At 35.8% G+C, this 13,020-nt stretch overlaps 1 protein-coding gene across 1 annotated transcript in view; it reads right to left on the reverse strand.

Annotated features, from left to right (window-relative positions):
* Nucleotides 1-13,020, reverse strand: part of SLC12A2 (solute carrier family 12 member 2) — a 62,168-nt gene that overhangs the window by 14,030 nt on the left and 35,118 nt on the right. Inside the window, exons 11-18 of the mRNA XM_035569391.2 lie at nt 10,406-10,513; nt 9,397-9,520; nt 7,920-8,021; nt 6,464-6,619; nt 5,294-5,393; nt 3,332-3,443; nt 1,373-1,513; nt 1,037-1,143 (exon numbers count right to left, since the gene is read on the reverse strand). Coding sequence (XP_035425284.1) covers nt 1,037-1,143; nt 1,373-1,513; nt 3,332-3,443; nt 5,294-5,393; nt 6,464-6,619; nt 7,920-8,021; nt 9,397-9,520; nt 10,406-10,513 — 950 coding nt within the window. The remainder of the gene's footprint in view (nt 1-1,036; nt 1,144-1,372; nt 1,514-3,331; nt 3,444-5,293; nt 5,394-6,463; nt 6,620-7,919; nt 8,022-9,396; nt 9,521-10,405; nt 10,514-13,020) is intronic.

Consider the following 13,020-nt stretch of genomic DNA (forward strand, 5'->3'; position numbering starts at 1 on the left):
ATTTAATTTGTTAGGTCATTACATATTAAGTGTATTTCTATTGTGAACTTTAGTAACATTCAATTTCCCAGGAAATTTCTGAAAATATGCTTGAAATACAATGTTTACCTCCTAAGGTTTCTCTTTGGGATGTGGAGAACCACTTGACTTTGTACGCCCCGAGAATTCTTCTAGTACAAGCCACTCCAAATGAAATTAAGAAAAAAAAAAACAAGAACTAACCAACACATTGCCTTATTTTTTCATTGCATTTGGTTCTCCTGCTTTTCTCTTAAGTAACTGGGAGAATGTGTGTTTGTGTGTGTGTTTTTCCCTATCTCTGCCTGTAACCCCCTTCCCAACTTTCTTTCTTAGACATAGTAAATTAGAAATGTAAAGCACTGATAGAACAAGTTAAACAGCATATAAAGAAAACAAAGAAGTCTCTATATAAGTGAGAAAAGCTAATTCTATTTTTCTTAAATTTTAGCAGCACAAGTCATTGTATTAAGTTTTTCAGCCAGAACTGGACTGAATTTCAGTACTGGCAAAGTAAACTGGGGACTTCCTTTCCCATGTACTTTTGCTACTTTATTACTTTGAGTGTTGTGCATCTGCAAAAAATACCTTACTTACATTAGGGCAAGGTTTAATGAAGACAGAGCTTCAGCATAGAAGTTCATTTTGTCTGAAAAGCGTAGAGTGAAAGTAAGGGAAAAAACCCTGCTTTCAATATAAAATATAGTTTAATGAATTCAGCAGACATGTAAGGCACTAATTCCCTTTCTAAAGGCAGTAACTCTTAAATTTCAGACCACTGCTATAACTTCTACATGCAGAAAGTGACTATATAGAAATCTGATCTGCTTAAGCTATCAAGAGTTGCTTATTAATTTCTGTATCAGGAAAAAGTATATCCACAATATGGAAAATCTGAATCGACCTGACAGAGACAAGAGCTTATGTAACAAAGACCTAATTGAGGTAAGAGTTTTCACTTATTATCAAGTGCACTGAAATGGCACAGAAATGCTACACATCCACATCATCTACTCACTGGAATAAATTGATGTAGGTTTCAACATCTCTCATATCACCTTGTCTCCAGTTTTTCTTAAACCCAACAACAAGGGTGTTAGGTCTCATTCTCCCCAGACCAGCAGCCTAAAGAGAACACAAAATGTTTGTCTTTTTTTTTTTTTTTAAAGAAAAACTAAAATGAAAACACCCGACGTATTACTGAAACAAAGTTTTTTTTTCTTCAAATCAGAAAACTAATTTTTAAGATAACTTCACATAATGAAATACTCCAGCATGCAAAATACCAAAACATTTCCACTTTTGACATTCAACATCACTGCTTTCATTAAGAAAAATGAAGGGAGAGATGTACCTGCATTAAGTACTGTCCCCCATCTCTCAAGTCCTCTGCATGTACTGGTGCATAGAAGGCCTTCATCTTGTTTTTAATTAGCCATCGTTGATATTTGGCCAAATCAGTGGACAGCTCTTTCATGGCTTGCCTCCGAGGACCCTTTCAAAATCAGGAAATATGGAGGAAAGTGAGTAAGAATTATGAGCATTGAGTAGTTAACACCCTGTTTATTTTTCTGCCAGCTACCTCAGCAATTGTGGGTGCATCCCTCCAGGATCCATATACTTAATGTCCAGTTTGCTCAAGTTTTCCCTACACTTGTAGATTATCACAAGGGAAGTGTGATAGTCTACTAGTTTCTGCTGGGATTGTTGACAGTCTAACTTAATTAGCTTCTCACGAATGACGAGTAAGTCTCCATGCATTTGCTTATGATAAATCCCAGCCTTCTTAGAAGGTTATCTAAAATAGGACCACAGTTCTGTCTATGATAGTAAGAAATGTATTGCCGTTAAAGTCATCTTCTCTTTAAATACATTTTTTTTTTTTTTACTACCTGCACCAGGATGAATCATTGTGTTCCTTCAAGATATCCATATGTTGAAATTAAAAGGTTCTCAAGACCGAACTGACCAATATTTGCTTAATTAAAAACATACTCTGACTGCACTAACTCGATTTACTCTCTTCCATTCATTAGATCAGAAGCAAGTCTTATTCAGCAAATTTGGTAAGTCTAAGCATATATAAATACAAAGCTTGATTAAGCTTAAAGTTACACTTGCTTAAATGATCTTAGTGATGCAACAGAAAAGGTCTGGTGTTAAAATGTCTAGCAACAACTACATAATCCTAATATACTAAAGTATATTTAGTAATGTTTACCAAAGATGCAACAGCTACTCTGTAGTTAACTGCGGTTTTGTTACAGGTCATAGTATAACAGCCACCTTGTATTTAGTTAAGACAACTCCTGTCAATGCAATTTTGAAAAATGGTTACATGAAGCTTGCTTCCTTCCCCACCACCACCCCAAAACCCTTTCTGGTCTTCTGTAGAAGACACCAGACACGTTTTGTTCTTGTGCTTTAAGGGACCTTTTCTTTTTTTTTCCCCTGTTGTTTGTTTTCAGGTAGTAAGAACTGCTGAAGTTACATCCTTATTGAACAATCCTTTACTCCCAACCATCATATCCTGATGGAAACGAGGAAAAGCTAGTGAAATACTCAGGGCTGGTCAGAAACAGCAAAAATGGAGGAAATAATTACTCACATTGCTGTTTCACCGCACCAATGAAACCAGTTAGATAACTGAAGGGATGAAAAACCTAGCTGAGAGGTAAAAGCAAATTTTAAACTACTGGCTAAATTGATACTGAATTTACTGCTCAATAAGATTTTAGAACACTCTCTGTAAGAAGTATATACTGAGGAATCAATCTACCTGTTTCACAGGAGCACTGAAAAGAAACCTAGCCATACACTGTCATTTTGACAAACCACTCTGTCCAAAGCATGACAGAGTATGTAAGACTGAATGAGACAAGGACAGAAAGAGACCCAGATTGTAATCCAGTACTCCCTTTGCTCCTACAAAGCTTCCTAAGTATTTAAAAGTCAACTGATTAAAGATACTGGTTTTGCAAACTTTCCCCCTCTCCCACCACATATCCTACAGCACAACTGTCAGTACAAGACTTTCCTTTAACTCCAAGTGGATGATGCAAAGCATACCACATTGAAAGTTATGGCAGCTAACATAACTTTCAAAGCTTCCCTAGCGTGGCAGCACAGCTAGCTGGGAATGGGGATGACCCCTACAGGAGTATATCCTACTAGTAAGTCTCTTTTTGCACATCTCAGGATACTAATACCTTTCATTTAAAATGAAAGACAGATTTGTTGAAATTAAAAAAAAAAAAAGGAAAAAAGAAAGGTCACAGTAAGGTAACTTTAAAGTTAGATAGAATACACTTACCATATGTACATGACCACAGATCATCAAGCCCACATTTTTGGTGAAAGCATGGACAAGGTGAAGCAAAGCTGGACGTGCATTTGGAGCACCTGTCATAATTAAGCACTGAGGCCTACAATTGTGAATACAGTTGGGGGGAAGTTAGAATTCATTTTATCTAAAGGTTTAGTTAATTGAAAAGTTTTTTCTAAATATTGGTCCTAAGAACACAATCCTTACTGGTGATCTTGTAATCTCATCTATTTTTAAAAGATTTAAATGAAGAAAAGATGTTCGACAACTGTCATCAGACTTACGATTAACTGGTTCCAGAAGTAGTAACCCCACTCAGTGTGAAAATTTACATATTTAAGATCAGAAATTGATTTCAGACAAAACTAAGTCAGAGGGATGAATTTCTTTCCCCATTTGTCAGCCACATCCTTACATCTTCTAGCTTAGATTATTTTATGTCACCCAAGAAAACTGGGATCATGCAATTTTTTTTTTTGCAATTTTTTTGATCATTCAAAAGGCAAAGCCAAACAACTGCAGGTAAAGCTATTCTAGCCATTCTTTCTAATCAATTTTAAAATATTACGTATCCAAGTATTAAGTATCTTGTTCATTTCGGAAGATAATTTTTTAGATCTTAAGAATCACAAAGTTATCTGTCTCAATCTCTCCAGACTTTTTTTTTAAACACTAAACTACTTGTTTTTTACAAGCTATCTCTAAAATCCAGAACACTTTTTGCCATAGGTTAGAAGCCAGTATCAGGCCAAAAATACTACTGCTAAAGCTACTCTGCTTAAAACTGACAAGAAGATCCATATCCGCTTTGCAAAACAATTAGTGAAGTTTACAACTCAAAAAGCTACATATTAGCTTCTCAAGCAGAACAGCTGAAGTACTTCCAATACAATCTGAAATGCATACTGATCAGCAGAGCATTCGCTTACTCCACTTACTCTGTCAGCACAGTTACATTTAGTAAGAATTTTCCTATGTCTGTTTCTTCATCTAAGTTTGCTATCCAAAACAGACTTGCATCTGACAGAAGTTTCAGCAGAGTTCAACACTGACTACAATAAAATATTGTAAATTACTTATGCCAGCCTTCAGATTTGCATTAAGCTTAAGAATTGCTGCTCTTGATAGCTAAGCAACCAACAAGCATCTGAAGTCATTGTTTTTTCCTAGTAAAAATGCAACTCAGTGTAATATAGGTAATAGTGTTTGTAAATAATCAGGAATTATAATGTCATGTAGGTCTTAGGATTTCAGATAAGAGCTGTTTCATAATTAGACGGAGTTTTGTAACTGGACTTTGAGGAAATAGTTTCAGTCACAGCATTTTCTAAATTTCTCTCTTGAAGCATATTTCATCTAGAATAGCCTACTCCAGAAAAGCAGCATGGATACTGCAGGATTGAAGTATTGCCTACTTCAGCAGGACCGTCCTAGGCAGTCATGCTGGATAACAAAAAAATCAGTTCTCTCCTTTCAGTTGTGTCAAACACTCATGTAGTCCATTTACCATTACAATGATAATAACCAAATGTTTAACATGAAACAGCCTGTGCTGATGACATCCACAGTATACACATTTCAGGGATATTAGCTTAAACCAGTTTTAGCCTTATGCAGACCAGATGCTGGTTAGCTGTTTGGAGGTCATCTTCCAGTCCAGTTTCATCAGAAATGAATACAATTAACAGTTCATTCTGCCAGCCACAAAAACCATGACGCATGAATGACAAATAAGCATCATCCATCAACTTGCTTCTGAATTGCCTTCTTAATCTGAAATAAAATGCTAACATAGTTACATCCAGAGGATGTCCATGATCGTGAAATTCAAAGCTGTTAAAACCCACAGGAGGTAAACAGTCAATTTAATGAAAACTATGACAGTAAACACCGTGAGTCTATCCTACTGACTACACAACAAAATTGTTTGTCTTAATATTAAGACATTACCTGAAGTTTTTCACGTGATCTTCCACTCCAGATAGACGAATAGAATGCTGTAGTGCATTCAAATAAGTTAAAGCTTGTGTTGATGATCCCCAGTTCACATCTGTGAAATTTCAATATCTTAGTTGTTCAACATAGAACTACATGATCACAAAACAGTTGTTGATACCAACTCAAAACACACAAGATTTAAACTCCATCTCAGTACATTCTACACTATTCTAGTCAACAAATCCTACAGTTAAATAGACAATTCCACTTGAAGATAAGACTTCTACAGAAGTCTTAGCAAATAAGAGTTCATTTTATAATTAGGAAGAAAAAATGATTTTTTTCCCCAATAATATGAAGATTGAATTCAAAGTTCAAAAGTAACACTTAGGGAGAAAATGTGATTAGTTATTTTACGTCACAGGAAAGGAGAAATTCACCTCAAAATATTTCCTAACCAAAGTCAAATACTTTTAATGAATAACTAGTGCAATAAAGACAAGGAAATGACCTCGATTAAGCAGTTCCTTATGAAAAAGGAATCTAAAAGGAAACAAGAGTTCCAGTATCCTCTCTATTTGTTTCCATTTACTGTTGATAGCTACAATGAACTTGTCTTCCAAGTACTTAATCTTCACGGCTCAAGATTTAGGATTTTCCTTATAGCCAACTACATGAACACTTTGTGGCTCAGTTCTGCTCCATCTTTTACGTAAGATCATACAGTATTCTTAGAGGAAGGAAGAGCGTATAAATTGTTGTTCAAAGCTACAAGAATGGTTTACTGAAAAAACAAGTACTACTCAAATCCTTTTCCAAACAGGAATGGTAAAGTACCCCCTTTCACTTCCTGACAAAAACATGCTTTCTAGGTGCCTTCAGCACTGTAATCCATTTGTGTCTCTTCTTTTCATCTTTTTTCAAATGTTTATGTTTAGCAGCAACCATATTTGATGGAGAGGCATGTTGTTGAGGGGTGGGGGAAAGAGCAACAGCAGTGAATATACAGGTGTAATTACATTTCACTACAAATGAAAAGCTTGAAACAGAAGTCTGAACTAATCAGCATCAAGGTTTTTTGTCCTGTCCATCCATCCATCCAGCCACCCTCCCTACCCCCAAAGGTCACACTTCTTTCTACCTCTTCCTCCCATCAGAACCAAAAGCAGCCCCCATACATACCTGGCTTCTTGTACGTGACATAAATGTAGAGTCCAAGGACTATGACATACGTCAGAAGTGCTGCCCACCAATTAATGACGAACATCACAATGCAGCAGAGAATAGCTCCAATGAGAGAAATCCACATATTGTAGTATTTGAAAGCAGGGCGCCAACCTAGTCAAAATGTAGTTTGGAGGATAGGGAAGGTAAGAGTGGAAAAGAATTTAATCTTCAAGAGAAGAAAGGTGCTGTTCATCTTTTCCTTCCTGTGCTTTCAATCACATTTCATAGGCATGGCAATTCCAGTAACATATCAAATAGAGACTGACACATTTAAGCTTTTAATTTTCTAACACCTTTCAAATTCGTATCTTATATGCAACAGCTCTATGTTGCATATTTCGACCTCTAAAAGCTATCTCAAAAGGAAAGTTTGAAGATGCTTGTGTCAGCATGTTTACTGAATCAGGCTAAAAGAATCTTTGCCAAGAACTTGACTGACAATTGATTTTTGCGTTCAAAGATAGCATAACACGAATCATCAGCAAGTGTCTCTCTCCCATAGTATTGTTTCTAGGTGTGTATTTTTATTATTTGCACGTGGCCAGAAATTTTCATGACACAAAAAGAACATCCAAGCAGAATCTAAGTATGTCAAAGTGCTGGACTGTCACCGCTTATTTTACGTCCTTATTTGTCAATCCACACACCCACTTTACAAGTGTATTTTGCATAGAGTTGTTGGGTAGACAGACTTATGCACACACTCTCAAAAAATAACAATACCTACTAAGGCAGTAACTAAGAAACTTTTAGGGGCATTTCAGCACAAACGCATGGCAGACCAAATCTAAGAAACGCAGTTTCTGCAAGTATTGTCATTTGGCTTAGTCCTACATCATAACTAGCCTCTCACACCAAGCAAGAGCTGTAAAAATATAGCAATACTACCTGCAATACCAAAAAAATGCAAAAATACCATAAAAGTGCAAAGCCAAAAAAAAAAATCAAGAAGTATGTCAATACCACTTTCTTCTGGGCTGGAAGGCTAAACATATTAGGAGAGAAACCCAAAGACAACAAAAGGGTGAGCCCTGAAGACCAGAAATTGAATTAGTAAGAAAGCTTTCTTAAGCAATAGTTCTTAAGGATAGGTAATAACAGAAGTGAGATACAACAGAGACAAATCATCAGACACCTATTTGAGAATCTCTGAATAAAAACTGAGTAATAATCTTTTCCCTCAGCAAAGATGACAGATATCTGTAGCTCTCAAGCTTTTCTGGATCATTCAGTCCTCCAAATTTTGGAAGACTCAAGCATACACCATGTAAAGACTATACCTCAGATGCACCATGAAAGTCAAATAGACATTTAATTAAACCAGACTTTCATTTATATGAGTAGCTTTTAGATTTATTTCTGCATTTAGAAATTGGAAGCTTAATTCTCAACCCCAAAATGTGTTTCGTACCTGGAGATTTTGCGAGAGAAGCATGGAACACGGAGAAGTTAATCAAGGCATATGAAGCCAAGAAGAAATTAGAGATAATAGGTGCAATGACATTCAGTTCAGCTGTAAAACAAGAACAAAGCAGGCTGTTATGAAACAGATCATCCAATGACTTTGGTTGTAACAGAATTGACTTTGAAATGTACAATCTTTCTTTTATGTTACCTAGGTAGAAGCAGTTTGTCCTTTCTATTCAACAAAGAGAGCTATTAACTTGCAGTCTCTTATTTACAGAGATATCTTCTGATAGTCAGGAAGTGCAACTCTGAGTTTAAAAAAAGTTAAACATTTTTCCATGCCATCTAGTATTCCAGGACTGCCTCTAAGCATTACGTACTTTCTCAAAATAATTCATTGAGACAATTCCTTTCCCACCATGATTTGATCAAACACTGCAGCAATATATTGGGTTCTTCAGAACCCCAGGAGTACTAGACCATTAATATAAATGCAGTATGTCTCTAGCTGAAGTCTCAGCTGTCAAATAACAAAGAATAAGACTATAATGAAACTAAGAGACACTCATCTATGGTGAATGGTAAGAGCAAAGTTAGTGTGAGCCAATGCAACAAACATGTTCATCTGTCTGCCACTAAAAGTTGAATTGATGGTACTATTAATACATTATAATGTATCAATACCATTGCAACAGTGATGAATACTCTCATTAGTGAAAGAGATGGAAGAGCTTGACACTTCTTTTTCCATTAAGAGGTATAGTGTAAAACATTCATATGCACTCTCACCATCAAATAACTGCAATCAAAATGCAGAACTTGCCATGTTAATCTGCAAGTTTTCATTTGTTATAATCAGGTTTCCAGTCAGCATGCTGTAGTTGAGACAGCATGACTGTACCTCCTCTAAGCAGAGACAGGGAAGGATAAAACAAAATCAGGAAGAGTTTAACAGCACTAGCACAGATCACATGGGTGGACACAGCACAATTAGTTCACTATCCACGTAGAACACATGTAATCCTAGCTAGACAATCTTTACCTTTGCCAACAGCAGTGTGAGCAATCATCTCTACTGTTTGTAGCATAACAGAAGAACATACTCTAACATGTTCATTAAGTGTGCCATTTACTGAAGCTGTTCGTAATTATGAAAGTTCATTTCAGATTTTTAATCTTTATAGCTTATTGCATCTCTACCTCAAGCAAAATATATTTTTTCATTCATTGACAGTATCTAAAAACAGATACCTGAAGTGATTAGCAAAAGTGTAGTATTCCTACTGTTCAGATTTATTCTAGCTCTATACAGAGATGTATCTAGGAGACAGAAGAAAATCCTCAAACTAAACAAATTTAGAATGCTCACATAGAAACAAGCAGTGCATTAGACCTCAAGGACATTGTCAAGTCATGAGATAGAATAGAATGCTTCATGAAGGACAAAAGGATATTGAGATTTATTATAATTTCAAACTAACCAATTAGTATGAATCCAAGAGCAATTAAAAATGTTAGAAGATATCCTCTCAGTGGTTCATTGTTCTTCCCATAGCCTTTAGCAAACATCTGAAATCCTGGATAGATGTTGTCCTTGCACAAAGCCTAAGAAAAATAAAATCCAAGAGTCAGCATCTATACTTTGTTCAAAATGTATCCTCATTTATGTTTGCTAATGCTGTCTATTCACTGCACATATTCTCTTCCTAAAAGGAATGTTTGTAGCTAACGTACTAACTTCATTTGGAATTGCCTTTGTATTTTGCATTTCCAGTATTCTGTCCTTCAGTGATTCCTATCTGTAAGAACGAGCTCTGCTCTTCTCTAAGTGGTTGACTACTGTGCTTTACCGGAGTCTTACAATCAGAGTTGCTTTTTAGAGACAAAAAATGTTTCCTCAGAAAGTGAAAAGTTTGCCCAGTGTTTACACCAGTTCTCTGCATTGACACTTAAGTTTACATTCTGCAAACTCCCTTCTGTGTTGAACTCTATACTGAACTTTTGAGGAAGAATGCCCATTAGCAAACAGTGAAGTTTTACTGAATTAGGAAGACATTACAGGACAAAATGAGATTAAAGAGTTAAAAAGGTAAAGCAAAATTCATTCAGAAGTGGCAAAATTCATTCAGAAATGGCAACAAAAATCAATGTAAAGTGATTCACACAAGAACTGGTTCACAGTCATACTATTTTGATTAAGTATTCTGTGCAGATGAATATTCAGCAGCTACAGGTACTAATTTATGCTATCTTCTGATTACTTTGAGAAATTAACTTATCTATTATTGTTGCATGTGCTCCATTTGTACTTCATTTTAATGCTTCCTAGTGCCAAGGCAAAGCAATTTCCTGAATGTCTAGATGCTATGTTTTCCTCACTCTTCATAGCAGAAAGCAGGACAGCAGAAAATCTGGCTGCCACTTAAGTTCTGTTTCAAAGTTTATTTGGAATAATTCTTTAAGAGATTATGGGTTTGCTTCCATACGTACCTGGAAGATCTTAGGTGCACTCACAAGAGATGCTAATGCAGATGACAAAGTGGCTGAAAAAATACCTGCAGAAATCAGTGGTGCAAATCCTGACACCATGCTCATTACCTGCAAACAGAACATTTTTTTTTTTAAAACAAAGTGGAAAAGTGTACTATACAGATGGATGACAATATTCACCACACAAACAGAAAAATAAAATACTTCTTACTCCACTCAAAAGCCATTAAGTATCATGCATTCATAGCAATGAATGAACTAGGGGAAAGTCAGGACACAAACAGATCCTAGTTTCAGAACAAGAGAAAGTGGCTTATCACACAGTACGTAGTACAACCACATAAAATAATTGATGGTGGAAGTCTCCATGACCTCATGAAAGGACTGTAAAGTAAGTCATGGAAGAAAAGACACATTGGAAATAGTTACATTATTTGACTAACGTACCACTGAATAACATGGCTGCAGAAAGCCGAGGTGACAAAATGACATAGCAGCTGAAGTTGAACAACTTGGGAAAATTTATCTTGTCTTTCTCAACATCTCTACCATTCTAAGTTGGGCTTGTTTCCCATACAAAACCACAACAACAGGACAAGTTGGCTTCCAACAGGACAAGTTGGCTTCCAATCTCCCCAAGATCACATCCTTGGACAATTCTGTAACCTCAGTGCGTGAAATGCAATATGCAGTTCTTGGCAGACTGGATGACTAACAAAAAGCAAGGGATGCTCAGTAAGCTAAATATGAAGGAAAAATGTTGGTATGATAAGATCTCAAATTAAAACCAAGGCAGCTTCTAATTGTCATACACCCTAAAAACCCTTGTCTGCCATTCTGCTCTATTCCCCTACCGTAGCTGCATATGGCTTTTCATGCAGCAAGTCAATTAAGATATAGAACCACATATTTAATAACAGTCATGGTTTAATAGAATATACATGTTCAAATGAGGTTTTGCATCATTTACACTAAAGAGGTAATTCATTTATTCTGGCAACCTTGTCTACAATACAAGGATTGGGGCTGTAGAAGCAGGAAGCGTATCGTGCAGAAGTGTCCATTTTTTATTTATTTTTTTTACATTACTGCCATTTGAAATTGTAAAATCCAGCTGTCTAAAGCAATCTTCGTAAGAAAGATGTGCTCCCAAAAACAATATACAGGGGGCTGATGACGTTTTAGTCATATACCTAGTGCTAAACTAATGATAAAAATTTAGGATTTTTCTCTATATCAGATCAAAGACTGCTGGGTCTCTCAAACAGAATTAAATCTCTAGATTGCATCAGGTTTCATACATCAGGTTTTCTACAAAAACAGAAATGAAAATTACAGACACACAAGACGAGAATGAAGCAGCTGTCATAGTTGGTATCGTTAAGAATGAGGGGTGGGATTTCCTGAAGTATATCTTAAGTTTACAACAAAATAGGTTATGGTAGGACAGGCTTTTATTCATACATGAACAAAACTAACGATACACATTAGTTAAGCATATCAGGAATACGTTCATACTCCTAATACTTCCTTAATGTTTTCCCTTGAGTTAACTCCGTACTTTCACACTTGCTTACACAAGATTAAGCTATCCCTCTTATGCCCAAGATTAGGTTAGTTTTACAATAAACAAGAAATCACAGCTGTAAATGCCAGACTGTAATAACACTATACTGTACATTCTTAAATTCTCTTCTGGAAATAAGTTATTTACTGATGAATTTATTTTTTGAAAAAAATCTATGCTTCGACAACATAATAAACAAACAGAATAATCTTTGTAGAAACAGCATGACAGTTTTCTTTGTTGCAATGGTCGCTTGATCAATCTTTCATCTTCCCTGGAAGGACTTCTTATAGACAGAATATGTTTACAAGTCACCCTTACTTTTCTTCCCAGGTAATTTAAAACATTTCTCTTCCTAGGCCTTCACTCTACTACATTTGCTTTGAGAGTTTGCAACTTAGTCCTTACCTACTCCAATTTTATATTCTTTCCAGGTGCTGTTCATTGCCTCTGTTTATTTACACTATTTTTGAATCTTACATCTGTTTTATAAATTTGAAAGAAATCCAAGATATATGCAGACTGTGTTTGTCCATTTTAAAAGCTAGCAAGTTACAGCTTAGGTTACGAGAGTAAGAGACATTAAGAAACTTCTAAACTGGGGAGGGAGTAAAGATGAACCAGTTCCAGCTGAGCCAGTATGCTAGTGTTAAGAAAACTCACACAATATACAGACTAGTGACTTACTAGAAGTGCTAGCAACTTATGAGAAGTAACTTTATTGAAGTTATGACTTGAAGAAAGTTACGATCAGAGGAAGCCAGGTCTTTGAATCACACCTAGTTGGAATGATCAACAAGGATTATCAAGTCCTGTTCTACACTATTCTCAGCTGTACACTGATAATATAGCGGGATACCAGCTTCTTTCAAGCTGGAACAAATGAGGAAACTCAGATTTTGCAAAATAATGATTCTCATAACAGCAGTTCCAAACTGTTTCCAATATATGCTTTTTCTAAACCAGAACAACACAACACCATACCGATACATAAATACTTCACTAAAAAATGTATTTTGCTCTGATAAAATGGTCTGCATTAAACATT

This window comes from Cygnus atratus, chromosome Z, assembly GCF_013377495.2.
Source record: "Cygnus atratus isolate AKBS03 ecotype Queensland, Australia chromosome Z, CAtr_DNAZoo_HiC_assembly, whole genome shotgun sequence".
Taxonomy (NCBI): Eukaryota; Metazoa; Chordata; class Aves; order Anseriformes; family Anatidae; genus Cygnus; species Cygnus atratus.